Here is a 20603-nt window from a genome sequence, read left to right as displayed (position 1 = left end):
TAGAGATGCAAACGGGATTTGCAGGCTGCAGACAGGTGCATAGGGGCGGTTCCTCCAGAAGGGCACACAAGTCTTTTTTTTTTTTTTTAAGATTTATTTATTTGACAGAGAGAGACACAGCGAGAGAGGGAACACAAGCAGGGGGAGAGGGAGAGGGAGAGGCAGACTTCCCGCGGAGCAGGGAGCCCGATGCGGGGCTCAATCCCAGGACCCTGGGATCATGACCTGAGCCAAAGGCAGATGCTTAACGACTGAGCCACCCAGGTGTCCTGGTACACAAGTCTTTACTCATATAACCATCCGGATTCTTACTCATCCTCTGTAATTTCCAAAAGACTGCACTTCAAGTGCATTTCAGAAATGGATCCAAACATGAGCCCCACTTTGTTTTTCCGTTTATAAATTTATTAGGCTGTCAATTACTTTGTGTTAGAATATAGTGAAGCTCTGATGTGTCAAAACTATTTTTTTTAAGATAGATTTATTTGACAGAGAGAGAGAGAGAGAGAGAGAGACAGCAAGAGCAAGAACACAAGCAGGGGCAGTGGGAGAGGGAGAAGCAGGCTTCCCTCGGAGCAGGGAGCCCGATGTGGGACTCGATCCCAGGACCCTGGGATCATGCCCTGAGCCGAAGGCAGACGCTTAACGACTGAGCCACCCAGGCGCCCCTGATGTGTCCAAACTATTTTTGGAAGGTTTTCTAACCTTACAGAAGTGCATACAGCTGACAAGTGTACGGCTCAGTGAATGTTTACCTCTCTACGTACATCAGGACACTGCACGTCCACAGCACCCCGAAGGCACCCCCTAGTCCCCTCCTAGTCGATATCCCCCACAGGCAATGACTGCTCTGCCCTCCATCACCATATATTTGCTTTAAGACTTCATATTTGTGGGCGCCTGGGTGGCTCAGTTGGTTGAGTGACTGCCTTCGGCTCGGGTCATGGTCCTGGAGTCCCGGGATCGAGTCCCGCATCGGGCTCCCTGCTCGGGGAGGAGCCTCCTTCTCCCTCTGACCCTCCCCCCTCTCATGTACTCTCTCTCTCTCTCTCTCTCTTTCTTGCTCTCTCAAGTAAATAAATAAATCTTTAAAAAAAAAGACTTCATATTTGTGGGATCATACACTCAAGTTTGGCTTCATTCACTCAACATAGTCTGTGAAGGTCACCACGTGGCTGCCTGGAGCAGTGGCTTGTTCTTGTTTGTTGCTGTGTAGTATCCCATGGTACGACCACCCCCCCCAACCATGCGCCGAGGGGCATCCGTTCCAATGGACCGTGGTGCTCAGATGGCTCTCAAACATGTCTTCTGCTGAAAAGGGCTCTCATTTCTGTTGGGCATACACGTAAGAGAGGACTGTCTGGGCTACAGGGTACTTGTACGTTCCATTTTGGTAGATACGGCCAAGCGGTGTTTCACGTGGCCGCATCAATTTAGGTCCCCTCCAGCCGTGCGTGAGCATCCCAGCTGCTGTGTCTTCGCAGAGACCTGGCGTGGTCAGTCTGTGGATCTCTGCACTCCCGCCCTTCTGCAAAGGTGCTGCACCACGAGGCTGTCTGCATTTCCCATCCACTGAAGACACTGAGCTCACTGGTAAAGTGCTTGCTCAAGTCTCTTCCTTGATTTACTAAGTTGCCTCTTTCTTAGATTTTTAAAGTTTTATGTATTCTGAATATGAATCTTTTCTCAGATATATTTATTGCAAACATTTTCTCCAGCCTGTGACTGGCCCTTTTACTCTCTTAAAAAGGTATCTTTAGTGGAGAAATTAATAATTTTAATGATGTCCATTTCATCAAGTGCTCTTTATGAGCTGCTTAAGAAACTACCACCGTGATCATGAAGCTATTGTCCTAGGTCTTCTATAAAACCGTTTACTTTTTATAATTAGTCCCAAATTAATTTTTGTGCTTGGTGTGAGTAGAAGTCAAGATTCATTTTTCTCCTCGAATCCAACTTACTCAGAACCACATACTGAAAAGACTGTTCAGCCCTGGTCAACGGCAGAGGTGCCTCCGCCCATGGCAGGGTTCACACGCACACAGTCTGTGCACACTCTAGCCTGTGGTCGGCTCGCCTGTTGATTCCTGCAACTCCATTGTCCATGGGTTGGAGCCTCTTCCACCATGCTCTCCACCAGGACAGCCACGCTGCCCCCTATATCCCGATGCTTGCACATCTGGGGGCCCTGGGATAGCCCCTTGCAGGGTTGGCCAATTCCAAGAGATAATAAATAACTTTCCTCCAACTGTGCCTTTCACATGTAAGCCAACTATCAAGTTGCCTTACTCACCCCAGCACCAGACAACCAGGGGTGGTCCCTGCACCTTGGAGCCGCTAAAGTCGCCCAAATCTGCCACCCTAAGCCTGCTGGCTCTGGACCACCTGTGTGGTCCCTTTGGTCCCAAGGAGCCACAATGAGGACTCCCGTGCATGCTTTCCTGGGCGGAGCCGAGCACTCCGAGGCCCTACGTGGTGTGCCACGCCCCCTTACAGCTCCCGTGTCTGGCAGTGTTTTAAGGAATTTGCCCATTGCCCCCAACTTGTCAAATGTGTTGGCATAAATTGTTCACAATATTTTCTTATTGTTCTAATATCTACAGGATCTTAGCGGTGATCTCCTTTTGATACCTTTTATTTAAAATTAGCACAGTCTTCTGTTCGTATTGGTCACTTCTGATAGGACCTCGTGAGTTTTATTAATCTGTTCGGATTTCTTTACTGTTCTACCGATGTCTGCTTTCCACTTCACTGACATCTCCTCTTTTGTGCACCCCCCTGCTTACTTTGGGCTTAATTTGCTGTCCTTTTTCTCATTTCTTGACCCAAAATTAGACTAAGTGCTACCGCAGGCACGAGGCCCCTTTGCCACTGTTTCACCTGCATCCTGAGGGTCTTGATGGGCTTCTCTTTTCACATCACTCAGTGGAAAATATTTTACCATTTCCATTGAGACTTAATCTTTGACTCAAGCATTATTTAAAAGCATGTTGTTTAATTTCCAAACATTTGGGGAGATAGTCCAGTATCTTTTTGCTACTGATTTTTTAAAAATTAGAATTTCACCAGGCTCAGAGAAGGTACTGATTCCAGCGAGATCTGTGTTACAGCTGCAAGATCTGCCCATTGTAAACGTTTCAAAGGCACTCGGAATACTCTGCATTGCTTCTGTGTAAATTTCAAATTAGTTAATCCTTGTTACAGGTCAGCACCTCTCTGAACACAGATGGGAAACGTCTAAACAAAGTAGCAAGTTGAATCCAGTGATCTAGGAAAAGAATGATACCTTGTGACCAAATGGGTTTATTACAAGAATTCAGCGAGCATTTAACATCTGGATACTGCTCAGATCTTCTCTATCCTCACTGATATTTGTCTGCTGTCCCATCAGTTACGGAGTTAATGTGTCAAAAATCCCCCACTGTGACGTGGACCCTCTTTCTCCTTTGATTGTGGTCAACTTTTATGTCATATAGCACACACATTTAGGCCTGTTACATTTCCTACAGAACTGACTCCTTCATCATTATGTGAGGTCCCTTGAGTAATAATTCTTCAGTTTACTTTGATATTAAGATTAAAGACTTCCTTTATGGGTTTCCTTGGTTTATCTTTATTTTTTAAGATTTTTTATTTATTCATTTGAGAGAGACAGCACGCGTGCGAGTGAGTGCACAAGCAGGGGCAGGGGGAGAGGGGGAAGCAGACTCCCCTCTGAGCAGGGAGCCTGACACGGGACTCGATCCCAGGACCCTGGGATCATGACCTGAGCCAAAGGCAGAGGCTTAACTGAGACACCCAGGCGCCCCTCCTTGGTTTATCTTATTTATCTTTTTGCTTTAACGCTTTTTGTGTTCTTATCTACGAATGACGTCACCTACACACAGTGAACATTTTTCAAAGCAGATTTTTTTCATCTTTTTTTGGAGTGTTTACTTCATGTATAATAATGGAAACAGCCAGGTGAAATCTACCATCCTAGTATTTGTTTTTTGTCCTTTATTCCTCCCTGCTTGCCTTATTTCAAATGAATCAAGTAGTGTTCCGTTTTTTTCTCTTCATAAGCCTTTGAGCTGTACTTTACTATTTTTGCCGTTATCCAGGTGACTTCGCGAAGAATGCCAGAAGCCTTCAACAGTCAAGCTCATCCGTCCCGGACCCTTTGTGCTGTTAGCATCTTGTGTTATGCTCTGGTTTCTGTTAAAAACCCCATAAGAAACTATAAATGTTGTTTTCAATGATCAAGATGCTTTCCCGTCACGCACACGGCCACTCCCGCGGTCGCCCGAGGGCTGGCTTCCGCACGTTCTCAGTCTGTGAGTGGACGACAGGGTCTCTACTCGGCCCCTCCGTGAAGAGCACCGTGGCAGTGGCCTCCCCGGCCCTTTGCTGAAGACTCTGTCATCAGTCTGGCTCCCCGGGAAGCGGTGTCTTCCTTCACTGGTTGCTTTTAAGACTTTTCTTTTTGTTGTTGGTTTCCAGTAGTTTGACAATCATGTGCCCAGATACTGTTTTCTGTTTGGTATTCATTCTGCTCTGGGTTTCCAGAGCTTCTTGAATCTATACGTTGGTGTCTCTCATCAGCTTCTGGAAACTGAACTGCTGTCTCCTTTGGGTGCTGATCCTGCCCCATTTCTGCCTCTCTCCTCTGGAAATCCAATTACACACGCATTACACACTTTCACCCTGTTTCGTGTGTCTCTTTGCTTTTTCCCCGTTCTTTTTTTAAGATTTTTATTTGACAAAGAGAGAGAGAGAACACAAGTAGGCAGAGCGACAGGCAGAGGGAGAGAGAGAAGCAGGCTCCTTGCTGAGCAGAGAGCCCGATGCGGGGCTCGATCCCAGGACCCCAGGATCATGACCTGAACCGAAGGCAGACGCTTCACCGACTGAGCCACCCAGGCGCCCCTCTTTTGCTTTTTCCCTACGAGCTTCAGCATAGACATTTTCCATGCTTCCAGTTCATGAACATCTGGATACTGGATACATAGGTCGTACCCAGACTGCTATTCGGCTATGCAATGAATTCTTAATTTCAGACATTGTATTTTCATATCCAGAATGCTCCTTGAACATGTCAGTACCGGGTATCTTCCCGTCTGCTTTCGCGGCTGGGACTTAGTCACGGGGCTCTGTTTTCGTGGGATGTGGAGCGTGGCAAGGACAGGCTGTGCCTCTTTCAAAGACAGTCAGGCTTTTGCTTCTTTGTTGCTGTTACTTCTCTGAACAGACAGATTTGGGAGGATTACCTTCACCCTGCAAAGCTTCACCTTAGCTATTGTTGGGGCTGCTCTAACTTGGTTTGGGTCTTACTCTGAGGGAGAGACTCTCACTTCAAGGTGTGACTCCCCCCACCCCCCGCAGGGTCTCCGCTGAAAGCCCACACTGTCTCCCTTGTTTCATTTTTTTACGTTTTATTTATTTACATAATCTGTACACCCAACATGGGGCTGGAACTCCCGACCCTGAGATGAAGAGTCGCACACTCCTTCAAGCCCCACCTGCACGGGTCAGTCTCCAGGGTGTGTGTGTGCGTGTGCGTTGGCCAGATTCTCAAATAGATTTTGCCTGGAGAGTAAGCCCAACACAAGCTGTCATGGTAGGAACTAGAAGCTCAGAAAGTTTTCTTCAAGTGTTTTCTTTAAAATAAATCAATGCCTTTTCCCTAGCACCTGAGTTCTGTGCAAGTGCAAGACCAACAATAATCAACACTAGATTATATATTTTAAGTTTGGGGTTTGTTTTTTGGGGGGGTTGGTAAACATGACACCCAACATGGGGCTTGAACTCACAACCCCAAGATCAAGAGTCACATGCTCCACCAATGGAGGCAGCCAGGCGCCCCCAGGTTATATATTTTAAATGCAATCTAAATTAGTAAGTTACTATCCCTACGTGAGTAGCAGTCTTCATTTCTGTGCACGCACACACACACGCACACGCATCCACAACACGCGACACCAGATCTCTGGCATCTCTCATTTCCTACCATGTGAACATGGTAGAGACACTGAAAGGCCCAAAGTGAACACAGATGTGGAGCATGTTTTGTGCCAGTAAATACACCCAAGTAAGAACCTTTTATTACTGAAATTCTCTGTGTTCGAGAGAGATTAATGTTACATATAGATAAGTTTTTTAAAAACCTCTTTAAAATCAATCATGAGCCACAACATTTCAATGAGAAATTCAACAAAATATAAGACATGAAATATCTATATACACTTCGCTGAAAATTCCATGTTAGATGGCTGTACAGTTTGAGGGAAATAATGTTAGATGTAAGAACAAAATCAGACAACTATCTAATCTAAAAATGTTTCTTGCGCCCCTTACCATTGGACCATCTACCACAACCTACTTCTTTCTTTTTTCTTTTTACAAACCTATTTCTTTCAGGTACTATGGAACCTGTCTGAAATGTTTTAATTGTTTTAAAATTTTAAAGATTTTTTTTAAAGATTTTATTTTATTTATTTGACAGAGAGATAGAGAGAGAGCACAAGTAAGCAGAGAGGCAGGCAGAGAGGGAGAAGCAGGCTCTCCGCTGAGCAGGGAGCCCGATGCGGGGCTCGATCCCAGGACCCCAGGATCATGACCCGAGCCGAAGGCAGCTGCTTAACCGACTGAGCCACCCAGGTGCCCCAAAATTTTAAAGATTTTTTAAAAATTTTAAGTAATCTCCATACCCAAAGTGGGGCTTGAACTCACAACCCTGACATCAAGAATTGCATACTCTTATCGACTAAGCCAGCCGGGTACCACGATTGTCTTAAAATTTTAACAAAAGCCTTTCAGTACAATAGCAGAGACAGACCGTCCACAGTGCAGGTGTCCTGGTGAGCCTCTGGCCCACACTGCATCCACCCCAGGGAAAAGTCAAGTGAGCAAATAAAAGGAAAAGCCCCCACAGGGCCTCTGTGTCCCCACCCAGTGAACTCAGAATGCAGATGTCTACACAGGGCACTTCTGCCACAGCATGTCCACACTTAGACATAAAATCTCTGAGACCTCACAGCTCAAAGATCCCATCATGACCATTCAAAAGGCAAAGGGGGACATAAAGCCACGAGGCACTGGATCTCTTGGAAGGGTGACCTGCATCGACTGGTCTTTTAACCCTTTGACAACAATACTCTAAGCCTCTCTGAAAACCTGGCTTTTCCGTCTTTGGAACTTGCTTAATAATGGTAAAACCTGCAGCAAGTGGGCACGGCAGGAGCAGCAGAGACTGCTCCTGGACCAGCCCCAGGCACAGCCACGGTCAGGGCGCGGCCTGGAGAGGGTGGGGGGCTGTCAGACTCATGGAGAAGGTCCTCTCTCCTGGAAACCAACCCACATCTGCCTCTGGTGATTCCAGAACCTGGAATGGGGCCGCCTGCTTCCTTCCAGGGAGACCACGTGCTGCTTGGCAAACGTGAGCCTCTGGGCCCCGGATTGCCCACCACATCCACAGCCACCTGCTCTGTGTACATAAGAGCACATGGAGCCTAATACATCCAATGAAGGTGGACAATAGCAAACACAAGGTGCTCTTTCTGAAAAGAAGCACAGCTTCAGTAATTCTCCACCAACGGCTGTCTCCTTGGAGAGAAATGCCCTACGACACATGTATCAAGAACACAGCGGCTAGGCTTTGTCCTTCGATTTTTCCAGATAGTATGGGGTCGGAGCTACTAGGTTCCTTTTTCCAGGGATGGGGGCCTGCTTTTCTGCCCCCCCAGTTGGGCCATCCTACATGATTCCAGTGAACCCAAGCCCTTGCCGGGAGGCTGGAGGCACACCAGCTCCACCTGCCCCACCTGAGAGGCCTCTGCCTGGCTGCCGGGGGAGGAGCCAAGAAGTACCAGCTTTAAAGTCCCACACTGACACCTAGTCCCATTCCCCACGGCTGTCCCCATCCTGACGTGGTTTTGCCATCGCCCAGTGGCCACCAAACCTGAACACCAGGCCTGGCCGCAGCTGAGAGGCACGTGGGAATGTCTGCTCCTGTGCAGCCAAAGGTGTCTGGTCAAGCCTTTCCAGCCTCGAAGCTATATCATACGCAGCAGAGGCATCTGTGTCCATAGGGTGCTTCCCTCGTGGCTCCTTGGCTGACTTCATGGTAAGGCTGTCGGAGCTCTGGGTGAGCCCATCGGGCCTGGGGAGGGGCACTGGCCACACAGCGTGCTGGAAGAAGGCCCCAGGCATCCCGGGCAGGCCTGCGGCCCCCACAGAGACCCACCCAGGCGCCAGCTGGGGCCAACTCCAGAGGAGGCCTCGCTGCCGAGCCCAGGGCTCCAGGTGTCAAGGGGCATCGATCTAGAACAAGAGAGACAAGTTACAGGTGTTCAGGATGTGATGACACCACCTTGTGCCAGGCCCCTGCCCTGTCACCATAAGGACAACTCTCCCATGTCTGGGAAGGAAGGCTCCTATTAATTCTCAATCGATGGACACTCAAAGGAAAAATCCTTGTTAGCAGAACACAACGTCTCCCAGCAAAACCACCTTGTTGGAAAAGACCACGTAGGCATCATTTAGTTAATGTCAAAGTCCAAAATATGTGATTAAGTTCTTCTTAAAGATTTCTTTTTCTTCAGGGAGACAGACAAACCTAACAGAACTTTCTTTTATAAACAACCCCTCTGTGGTTGGCTCCATAACTCAGGGGTTAGAGCACTGGTCTTGTATAAACAACCCCTCTGCCCCGAGGAACAGGAAGGAGAGCCTGTTCTCCGTGACCTTCCTGGGGTCCCAGAGGCCCCCGAGTCCGTGATGGTCATGCAACCACTCAGCACTGCCCACAAAGCCGCCTCAAGACCAGCCAGCGCCGGCGACTTTAACCTGCTGCTCTCTGAGCCAAATGTCTTTCCGAGAGGGAGAAAAATTCCTCAGAGAAATCTCTTAACTTAAATATAAAAGAGCACTTGTATTTAAATGTATTTAAATATATGTTTATATTCTATAAACATAGAAAATGAGAAGCACAGCAGAGGGAATACAGTCAACGGTGTGCGGTGACAGATGGCAGGTGCACTGCGGTGGGCACAGCCGTCACCTGAAAATAATGTAACACATATGTATACACATGTGTACACATCACCAACTTAACTCTACATGACTGAGTATATAACAGTTACTACTGCAGAAGCTGGGTGTTCCCTCACTGAGCGTAGCTGAGCGTGGAGAAGAGACAGTATGCACAACGGCTTCTGGTACAGAAACTCATTATGAGCCCCGGAGCACGCGCCAGGGCCGCACCTGAGTGCAAGCGGAGTTTAGGGCACGTGCGTGATGGACGCGCAGCTGCTCCGGGCTGCCCGGGACGTGGCGGCCACTCTCATGTCTTACCTGGGCTGGGGGGGCAGTGCTGTCCTGGGCTCGGTCTGGCCATTCACCAGAGCGGGCATCCCGGGCTCTGAGTGGAGGGTGGAAGGGCCAGAGGGAGGGGCTTCTGCTCTGCGATCAGCATCCCCCCAAGAGTGACTCAGGCTGGTGCCAGGCCCTGGGAACACAGGAAACGAGTCTCACCCACGTGAAGGAACACCAGCTGGTGGGCTTGCTTCAGAGTTCCAGAAGCGCAGTGCCTGGTCTTCCTGCTGTGAGCGGAGCATGGCTGTGTGACAAAGCCTGGGTCTTGCTGGAGGTGGGCGCTTGGGTATTTTTATCAGCTCGCCACCCCCAAACAGCAGGGATCTCCGCATGTGACTTGTTTGGGGTGAGGGTCTCTCTCCCAGAAGCAAAATGTTTACGACAGAGGATTCTAGCACAGAAAGTCAGGACACGTTGTGAGAACACGGAGCACGTGCATGCCTGTGGCCTTGAGAAACGATCTTCTGGAAAACACTCCAAGGTGTGTCGAGCTGGCTATTTATCTAAAAGTGTAGTGACATCGTCCAATGCCCTTTTGCAGGAAATTGTTTGAAATTCCAGTGTCGATCCAGAACCAAGAAAAGGTCCTTAATTCATTTTTCACACACGATAAGAAACCATCTTTAAACCATAATCAGAATAGACACCAGCTTGGCGGTTTCCCGCAAAGTGCTCCTGGACGTCTGGGCCAGCCTGCAGACACAAGGGTCAGGAAGGAACGGCACGGCCCGGTGGCTCCCCGTGGTCCCATTCGGAGAGCCCCTGCCACTGGTCCCCCAGGATCTTTCGAGCGTCCCCTCCCTTCAAGAGTGGGAGGGAACTTGGCACATCCTTCTACTCAGACAGGACAGCACCAGCTGTGACTCTTAGGGGGAGATCCTCAACTTTTTCAAAGGTAGTATCTACAGGTCAAACAGCGACAATAATCAGGGATGATGCTTTTCAGGCCGCAGTTACCTCGGATGTTGGAAGGATGTGGCAGCTTTATGAGACACTCACCCTCCCGGACCCACAGTGAGCCGGCTTCCTTCCCTTCCGTTTGTTCCCGGGAAATCAAGCAGTGACCCATGTGCGTGAGGCATTTTTCGAGGGTCCGAGGAGGCGAGGTGCATGTCAAGGCCCCACTCAGATCCATGCACGTTCACAAATACAACTTGTAAAACCACGTGTTAAGCCACAGTCAATGCTTTTCACGGCTTCTGTTCAGTGAACAGTGACTATGAACAGGTAGGGTGCTCGCCTACCACTGAAAACGTAATAAACGTAAGAGAATCAAGTTAAGCTAAATCAAAATAAAAACTACAAAAGGGTCTTTAATCAGTTAAAGACCATGAGTCTAGAAAGAAACCATCTGCTGACTCCAGCAGCCACACCAATGTGATTAGACCCATCAGAACTTCCTAGAAGGTTCCAGACTGTCCGAAAAGGTGAGTGTTGGCTGCTCTTCACGGCTTGAGCACTGCCTGCACATTTAATGGTCCCCTGATTTTAAACACCTGCAACTATCATCCCTTTATTTCACAAAACTAGCAGACCACGCTTATGCCCCACAGTGCTTCCTCCTCGGGAAGACCAGGCAGGATCGCGACCGGCCTCGGGAGCCCCCCCACAGCACATCCTGTGCCAGAGCTGCTTCCCGCTAAACATCACACCTTCCCCTCACTTCTCCGATGACGAGCCTATGTCTGCTGGGATGTGGACCCAATTTTGGGCACTCTGAAAATCATAATAAAACGTCCACTGTTAACCAGCTCAAGGAGCCTGGAGCTGGGCGACCAAGTGCAGCGGTCTGGCGCTCCCCACCTTCACTCCAGGGTCTGAGGATGCCCGGCACCACCGCACAGGCCCCACCTCCCTTCCGAGCCACCTGTGGAGGGAGCACAGAGGCCCCTATGCCCGCCTGAGCGGAACCGGGGTGTCCGCCCTCAGTGGGACGCACAGTGGCCTTGTTCTGCTTTGCTCTCAGTGTGCCTCTTTGGATGTGCTGTTAAGTCCCTTACGCACACAATCTCTTGCTCAGCCACCACGCGGGGACCTGGGGGCTCTGGCGAGCCGGTGGTGGAGCATGAGGAGGACGGTCCCCGTCCTGACAAAGCAGGAGAGCCCTCGGTGGGGAGCGAGGCGAGAAACACGTGACCAAGTCGCCGGAGCCACACCGCGTTCAACTGGACAGAAAACTTGGGTCCTGCCAATGAGGGCGCATCTAGAAACCAGCAGCGATGCCGGAAAGGCGGCCAACGTGGGCTTCCTGACACTCCGCCGCGAGCACTTAAGAGAAACTGTGCCTGTAAACTGGGCAGCACGGAGCAGACAGACGGACGGACACACACGGAGTCGTGGGGTCGCTCCGGCTCCCTCTCGTGATCTCAAGATACATAGCAGTGGCTCAGGCCACCCAGCTAATGCAGGTACCCTCCACAGGGACAAACACCTCCAACGCAGGTGACCAGACAGGTTGCCACAACCACGTCCTAACCACAGGATGGCCGCTCAGCCTCTGTCCGATTCTGCGAGGCCACCTGCCAGGGACGGGACGGGGGCGCGGCAGCTGACCACAACGTTCTGGGAAACAAAGTTTTTATTTGGATGTTTTCATTCCTCATTTTAGTACATACCTGGAAACAGACAGACTTTACTTAAGATGTCAGAAAATAATGTTTTTTAAAATAACCCATTTTCCCACCAAGGTCTCTGGCCCCTCTGCCTCTGGTAGGTTCTTACAAGAAAAATAGGAAATTTAGAATATTAAAAGCAAGGAGATTAAAACATAACAGAACAGAAATAACAAAATACCAAAACCCACCGTGTGACTTCACCCAGAATTAGTCACAGATGTACCAAAACTAAATGGAGGACTTCACAAACTGTGAAGAGCAGAGTCTGACAATCATGCGTGTGTCCAGAGCACGCCCGGGGCAGGTGCTGCTGCCTCACTCCAGCGTCAAGAGGTATTAATACAGGGTCCGGTGACCCACACGCAAAGACGAAGCTCGGGGAGAAAAGCCCACCAGGAGATGCAATCCTGTGAGACCTGCTGCAAGAGGGTCTGGGGCCCAGGAAGGGGCGGGGTCCAGACAGAGGGGCCCAGCGTGGGTGGCCGCTGGTGCTGCACCAGGAGCAGGGTCCAGACCCGGTCTAGTGTAGTTCCCAGCAGAGATGCACTAAAGGCCTTTTGGACCAGCCCACACTAGAGGCAAAGACTGGCAGGAAGACAAGTGAAAAGCGTCGAGAATCACCCCTCATTCCAATGTCACCCCTGATGGCAGAGGTGGGCACTGGTCTGGCCCGCCCACAGCCCAAGATGTGTGGCACTCACACGTGCATTAGGAGTGTTACAGGGGGACCGAACAAGTGTGCCCCCACCTCTCCACACAGCCACAGGTTCCCAACTGCATCCCCACGGGCTCCTTCCACGAGATGCGCAAACTTGCCCAGTCGACCCCCCAGTGCCCTGGGATGGCACAGGCCCAACGGCAGGCGGGGCGGGACCAACATTTGGGAGCATGCGTTCGAAGGTTCACAGACGCTACTTTGTCTTAAACTCCCTACAGTTGTGTGATGAATTTTTCAGATGGGGCAATGAGGCCTAAACATGTCTTTGAAAGCGTGCCCAAAGCCAAGCAGCCTGTCCACAAGGTATTCAGCGTAGGGTCTGACTTCACAGCCAAGCCCCATGAACTGAGCACGGCGTCCAGGCTGCTCGGACGGTGGCCTGGGCTCTTGATGACGTGCCAGGAAATGAAGAAACAGAAGCATTGCTCCCACTTGCATCTTTATTAGCCGTAAGCAAATTTCATCGCTCCAACACAGAAACTTAGGGTATTTTAGCACTCATGAAAACAAACTTGTAAAAATACTGGCTTTTTAAAATTAGAGTAAAAATGAAAACAAAGATGCACTTCCCAAATCCCCAACACAGGAGTCGGCTTCCCTTCCTCCAGTGGTAATCAGGAAGCCACTGTGTCCACACTGACTGCCACTCAGGCCCCAACCACACGCTCACACCTGCGGGCCCCCTCTGCACTCGGGGCCTCCCGTTTTGGGGTTTGCCCCCCGCACCTTGTTCCCTCTGGCACCCATAGTGAGCACCAACCAAACACAGCGCGTTTCTCCTCGGATGGCCAGAGACACCGTCCGGGCGGCCGCCACAGTCCATGAGCGTCCCCAGAATGGATCTTCAGAGCTCCTGGCTCGCTCTCGGGCTGCACCCTGCGGGCTCACAGGCCGTTAGAGGAGAAAGTCAAATGCCCTGTGTCTTGTTGGGGGAAGAAAGTCCCAGGAGAGCCTGCTGCTTGGCAGCTTGGCTGTACCTCTGCTTCTCAGGTTAGTCTGTCATTTGCTCCCGAACAACTGGAATTTGGCTGGAGACACTTAAGAAGTAAACAACATCCAATTCCTTTAAAAACACTGGCGTGTAAGCGGCATTATCTAGCGGAAACAAAGCAAGGATGTGCGCACGTCGCTCCCCACTGCGAGTGAATGGGCACAAAGGCGGGCCGAGGGCCAGCAGAGGGAGCCCGAGCCTGTCGCTTTGCACAGAGGCCGCCATCCCGGTCCCCCTTCCCGACTCACACACGGCTCCCGTTTAGAGGCCCCGCACTTCTAAGATTGACAAGATTTTTGGTTCAGATACTTCGATTTCAGTGTGAAACGTTCGAACAAGCACTTGCTGTTGCCCTAACCACCACACATCAACACATCAACCACCGCTCCTCCACGGCCCCTGCAGCCGCACACCCCACCGCACCTTTCCCGCAGACGCGCTCCCCCCCCCCCCACCGCCTCATCTCCTTCCAAAGCACTTACGGGACAGGGAGTGGGTGCCTTTGGGCAGGTAGTCCAGCAGCAGGGAGCTGTCGTCCCGGAGCATGTCGGCCTTGAGGGACAGCAGGCTGTTCTTACTCAGGAGCGCTGCCCGCAGGTTGGCCACGGCGGTGGCCTGGTGCAGGGCCTCCTCCTTCTCTGGGGTCAAGGGCGGGCCCAGGTAGCTGGCTTCTCCTCCCAGGAGACCCTCGTCCACGTGGCCAAAGAGCTCAGCCCTCTCCCCGCGGCTGTCAGAGCTACTGGCTTCGGTCACCGTCAAGTCCGCATCTGGGAGAGGAAACACACGCAGGTCATTTTAAGACTCTCCAAGTGGGAGGCGGGCAAATTTAGGAGAAGCCGAGGTGAGGAGCTTCCTGACCACCCAGCGGCTTGTTGTAAAATCCAGTCCCATCCTGCCAGCCGACGTCCCTCCCCTGCCCCGGGATAGTGGTGAAGTCTCAGCCAAGGCCTCCGGTGGGGGCTCCACTCAGAACAGCTGGGGGGCACCCCCTCCCAGGGTAAGAGGACGGAGACCCGCTCGAATCTCCGCTCTGGGGCTGAGAGCCAAAGGCCCCTGCATGCCTGCGGGACTTCCATCTCTCAAAGAAGATGTAACTCAAAGTGGACCAACAACCAAAGAGAAGAGCTAAAACTACAAAACTCAGAAAAATCTCACTCTCGGCTTGGGCAACGGGTTCTCAGACAGGACACCAAAAGCACAAGCAATGAGACACATAAACTAGGCTTTGTCAAAATTAAAACCTTTGGGGCGCCGGGTGGCTCAGGTGGTTGGGCGACGGCCTTCAGCTCGGGTCACGATCCTGGAGTCTCGGGACCGAGTCCCGCATCGGGCTCCCTGCTCGGCGGGGAGTCTGCTTCTCCCTCTGACCCTCCCCCTCTCATGCTCTCTCTCTACCACTATCTCTCTCAATAAATAATAAAAATCTTTATAAAAAATTAAAAAACTTTTATGCCTCAAAGGACACTCTGAAGGGGAGAAAAAGATAGGGCGCCTGGCCGGCTCATTCGTGGAGCGTGTGACACGTGACCTCAGGGTCGTGAGTTCGAGCCCCACACTGGGCGTGCAGCCTACTTAAAATGAAAGGGAGAAAAGCAAGGAAGGAAGGGAGGAAGGAAGGAAGGGAGGAAAGGGAGACAAAAGACGGCCCATGAAAATATCCACAAATCATACATCTGATATGAGAGCCTATTCAGAATATATAAAGAAGGCTTACAACTTGGTAAAAAGAAAAAGAACCCATTTTTAAAATGGGCAAAGGACCTGAGCAGATATTCATCAAAGAAGACACATAAATGACCAGTGAGCAATGTCCAACACCATCGGTCATCAGGGACACGCACCTCGAAACCACAACGAGAGGCCACTTCACACCCACCAGAGCGGCTAGAATCCGTCAGACCAGTCAGATGGTCACAAGGGCTGATAAGGATGTAAAGACACTGGAACCTCCTCCACTGCTGGTCAGAACGTCCAGGGGTGCAGCCGCTGGGGGACAGTGTGACAGCTCCTCGAGAGACCACACAGAGTTACCACCAGCCCCCTCGGAGGGGTTCGTACCCAAGAGTAGTGAAGACACACAAGCTCCCAGCAACACTATTCATAACAGAAAGAGGAACAAGCCCAATGTTGGGGGATGGCGGGCAAGCAAGACGGTCCATCCTCACGGTGGACTCTTGCTCGGCCGTGAAAAGGAGTAAAGTGAGAACTCGCTACCACGTGGATGGAGCCCAGAAGCCAAGGCAGTTCATGCAAAGCCTGCTAACCTTCCAAATCCTGATGAATTCCACGAGGAAGGTCACAGACGGACGTCCAAGCAACGCTGTGCCTCCCTCACACAACCACCCTACGAATCCGGGTCCTGGCAAGGGTGCCCTAACCCCCAGGCCAAGCCTTGTATGTGTGGGGAGGTTCTGGAATCAACGGCATGTCCAGGAGGCTGCTGTCTCCAGTATCTCCTAGGACTCAAGCTACGTTGTTTACAAAAAGCTTGAGAGGACACCAAGCGTCCAATCTCATGTCTGAAAAATGAGTTGAGTTCCAAAAATTCATTTGTAAGTTGTCACATAGGGTGTCGACCGCACACGTGTGTACACACACACCCTTGCTCATATACGCACGTGCACACACGCATGTGCTTCCTCTGGACAGGTACTAGCAATGGCTAGCGCTGGTTCCAGGGAGACAGGAAGACCCTGCCCCCGAGAGAAAGGGACAGCACGTGGGAGCAGCCACTGGGCAGACACATCACACACATATGTGGCAGCAAGAAATGACCACACGCCAACTGCATGGGCACGGAAAGGCACTCAGGCTTATTTCCTGATGCTGACCTCATTTTAATAAATGAAGCAAACAGGATTAAAAATACCAACATCTAATTGTCAAAGGCGATGAGTTAAATGTAAAGGTTTTATTCTAGAGGGGAATACACTGTTTTTTCTCACTTCCTATAAATGATACATCATAGCATTTTAAAAATTTAGCTCACAAAAAAAAAGAAAAGAAAATTTAGCTCACAATCTTTAGCTGGAAAGCAGAAAAGAGATTATAATTAAAATAAGCAGAATTTTTATTTTTTTAAGATTTTATTTATTTATTTGACAGAGAGACACAGCAAGAGAGGGAACACAAGCAGGGGGCAGAGGCAGAGGGAAAAGCAGACTCTTCGCTGAGCAGGGAGCCCAATGCAGGACTCGATCCCAGGACCCTGAGATCATGACCTGAGCCAAAGGCAGACACTTAACCAACTGAGCCACCCAGGCGCCCCTAAAATAAGCAGAATTTTTAAACAATCAAACTAGATCAGGCAGCGTTGGTCCTAAAGTGGGGTAAGAGCAGATTCAGAACAGGAAAGATGTGCTCCAGCCACGTGGGCTCCAGGGCCTGGGGGACGGGGCTGTCGTGGAGGGAGGAGGCCAGGAGGGGCGAGGAGGGCAGGGAGGGAGGGGCGCTGACCTCACAACCAGGGTGTCCTGGGGAGCACCCCATTTCTCACGTTTCCCCAAATCTCCACTCTTCACGATTCTTTAAAGTGCTCATGAGGTGCATTTGAGAACGTCTGCACAGATGTCACAGCCCGACCCTGCTCAGCCCACTGCCTCGCTCACCAAACAGGCGCCCAGTGTGTGCACTGTGCAAACAACACACAGAAGCTTCTGGAGTGAGTGTCCCTGCCCCCACCCAGGTGCTTACAGCCCAAATCAGACTCAAATAGGGCACAGTACAATTCAAAAAGATTAAGTATGCATTTCACCCAACATTTACGTTCTCACTTTATGTGTCCAAAATGTATTCTCTATTTCTAAAATGTCACCTTTTGGGGCGCCTGGGTGGCTCAGATGGTTAAGCATCTGCCTTCGGCTCAAGTCATGATCCCCGGGTCCTGGGATCGAGTCCCGCATCGGGCTCCCTGCTCCTTGGGAGCCTGCTTCTCCCTCTGCTTCTCTCTCTCTCTCTCTCTCTCATGAATAAATAAATAAAATCTTAAAAAAATAAAATGTCACCTTTCTTTATGCAAATTCAAATCAAGTTACCTCATTTTCTTAACTTTCAAAAAGTTTTCACATCATTCCATAAATCCTCCTTACTTGAAATATATATATAACTGAATAAATATATAATTGAATCAATTATTTTGCTAACTATATAGTCAGCAAGGTGATTCAATGGGTAAAAGTCCGGTTTGGGGCAAATAGTACTGGAACAACTAGACATCTATATACAGAAATCAATGTGAACCACAGACCAATACGTCACACCCAAATCTGTTAAGCTTCCAGGAAAAACACAGGGGGGAATGTTTGTGACCTTCGGCAAAGATTTCTGTGATAGGATTCAAAACGTAGGAGCCTCAAAAGAAAAGAGTTCGCAAATCAGGCTCCATCAAGATTTACAAGGTATGCTCCTCCAAAAACAATGTTAAATGAAAACGTGAAGCAAAGACAGAAAATGTTTGCAAGACACACACCTGCTGAGGTGTGATCAGAATATGCCGGGAACTCTCAACTCAGCCCAGAGAAACGGGCTCAAGACGTGAACAGGCACTTTCGGGAAGCAGAGCGTGAAGAGGGGCTCGTCACGGCCAACATTTCTAACCCGACAGCACAAGCCACCCGGTCAGACCCTGATGAAGAAAGCCGTGTGAAAGACTAACGCACACACGGGAAGAAGACCAACAACACGGTCCATCAAAGAAATGCAAGATGCACACAGGAGACGCCACTGCACGCCCCCCAGAGCGCTTAGAAATGGGAAAGGGAACAGTATGAACTGTTGACGATGATGTGAAGCAAAGGGGACTTCGAACGAAGCCAGCATGAGCCTAGGGTCCCAGCAGTCACAGCCCCGGGAGTTCACCTGAGAGGAATCAAAACTCACATGTGCACAAAGACATCCCAGCACATCCCAGTGGCATGTTCACAGCGCCGGAAACCACCCGAAAAACCGCAAACAGGTGAAGGAGTCAACACAGCGTGTTACAACCAGAGAACAGAACATAAGCTGGAAATAGGATTTAGTGATGCACACGACAATGCAGACAAACCTCAAAAGCATGTTGAAAATCACAGAAACGCAGGCAGATTAGCAGCTGCCAAAGGGGGGGTAGCGACCCCGGGGTCCTCGGCGGCCGCTCTGGTGGGGGCTGAGGTCCGTGGACCGTGTCAACGTCCAGATACGGGTGGTGGCAGTGACGGTGTTCTGCAAGACGTCAGCTTTGGGGAAACGGCCTCAGGGGACACAGGACCCCTCCGTGTTATTTCTTACAGCTCATCATTCATCTACAATAACCTCAAAATGGAAAAACAAGAGTTAAATAAAATAAGCCAGACAGGAGAGCACGCACTGCAGTTCCAGGCCACGCTGGGGACAGGAGTCGGGAATGGCCCGGGTGGGTGGGGAGTGAGCAGAAAGGACGGGAGGGGCCACTCCAGGCAAGGGAAGTGTTCTCTCTCCCAACACAGAGGTGTATGCATTTGTCAAAGCTCACCAAACTCACCCACTAGGCTGGTTCAGATTAAAAAGACAACAGGCAAAGCTGTGGAGGATGGGGAGCAACCAAAATTCCTCACACTATGGCAGGGGGGTGCAGACGCTCAGGAAAACGTCTGGCAGTTCCTTATAAAACTAAAGTCACCCCTTCCCTGTGACCCAGCCACTGCATTCCTAGGTATTTGCTCAAGAGAAATGAAAACATACATCCACAAAATAGGCTTGCCAAAAATGCTCACAGAAGTCTTATTCATAATAGCAAAAATTGGCTCCTGCCCACATGGCAGTTGACAAGAATCTGGATAAACACCCGGCAGCGTATTCGGGCCCAGGGACATTAGGCAGAGCCCAGCAGGTGTGGACTACGGGAGACGCGGCCACGCACACGCCCCGTGGCCGGGCACGCGCCATGTGGTTTCATCCAGAGGAAGCGCTAGGACAGCAGAGAAGAGCTGTGGCAGAAGGAGTCGGGTTCGCTGCTGCTGGGGAGGGGGTACTCTGCTCCTCGCGTGGGACGTAGGGACACACACGGATCAAGACGCATCGAGAGGCACACCGGGGAATGGTGCGTGCCAGGAGTCAAAGTGACCTTAAAAATGGAAACACAGGCTGAACTCTGATGAAATGCTCGTTGGAGGGTTTTGGGATGAAGTATAGGGACATCTGCCAGGTGCTCTGAGATGCACTGAAAAATGAAATGGGTTTTCGATGATTAGATGGATAAGCATGTAATAAAGCAAACGTAGCAAGATGTTAAGTGGAGAATCTAGGCAACAGAAGTGCTCGTTTTTTTTTTCAACTTCTAAGTGTAAATATTTCCCCAATAAAATGTTAGGGAGAGAAACAAAAAATTATTCAAATTCGAAATTTGTGCAGTTTACTGTATACTCCAAGAAATAGGAAGAAAGATGGCAATCTTCACCAAAAAACTTCCTTGGGGCCGCTGGGTGGCTCAGCCGGTTGAGCATCTTTTTTTTTTTTTTTTAAGATTTTATTTGTTTGAGCGAGAGAGACACAAGTAGGGGGAGCGGCAGAGGGAGAAGCAGGCTTCCCGCGGAGCAGGGAGCCCGATGCGGGACTCGACCCCAGGACCTTGGGATCATGACCTGAGCCGAAGGCAGACGCTCAATGACTGAGCCACCCAGGCGCCCCAGAGCATCTGACTCTTGATTTCGGCTCAGAAAGAAATTTCGCAGGTGCGATGGAGTTAGGAACCCTGAGGTGGGAAGATTATCCGGGTGGGTTACTGTCAACACAGGGGTCCTTCTAAGCGAAAGAGGGAGGCAGGAGGGCCGAGCAACGCGGGGCCAGGAGCCAAGGAAGGCTGTGCTTCTAGAAGCTGAAGAAAGCCAAGGAACGTTCTCCTCTGGAGGCTCCAGAAGGAACTGCCACCCCACTTCAGACTCCTGACATCTGTAAAATAATACGGTTGTGC

The 20603-nt window shown here is 50.4% G+C and overlaps 1 protein-coding gene across 6 annotated transcripts in view; it reads right to left on the bottom strand.

Annotated features, from left to right (window-relative positions):
- Window positions 1–20603, bottom strand: part of ZBTB46 (zinc finger and BTB domain containing 46) — a 68375-nt gene that overhangs the window by 11496 nt on the left and 36276 nt on the right. For 3 of the 6 annotated variants that reach the window (XM_073888363.1, XM_025864978.2, XM_073888364.1), the window contains exon 3: window positions 14161–14445. In XM_073888363.1, coding sequence (XP_073744464.1) covers window positions 14161–14445 — 285 coding nt within the window. Of the gene's footprint in view, window positions 1–6485; window positions 8302–9333; window positions 9488–14160; window positions 14446–20603 lie in introns of those variants that run through there. The other 3 variants (XM_073888362.1, XR_012376880.1, XM_073888365.1) reach the window with 3 other exon arrangements.

Source organism: Callorhinus ursinus, unplaced genomic scaffold (assembly GCF_003265705.2).
Source record: "Callorhinus ursinus isolate GAN/ISIS: 27379988/994484 unplaced genomic scaffold, GSC_fseal_2.0 scaffold89, whole genome shotgun sequence".
Lineage (NCBI taxonomy): Eukaryota > Metazoa > Chordata > Mammalia > Carnivora > Otariidae > Callorhinus > Callorhinus ursinus.
Note: the sequence above shows the minus strand (reverse complement) of the source record. Positions and strands in the feature narration are given on the sequence as shown.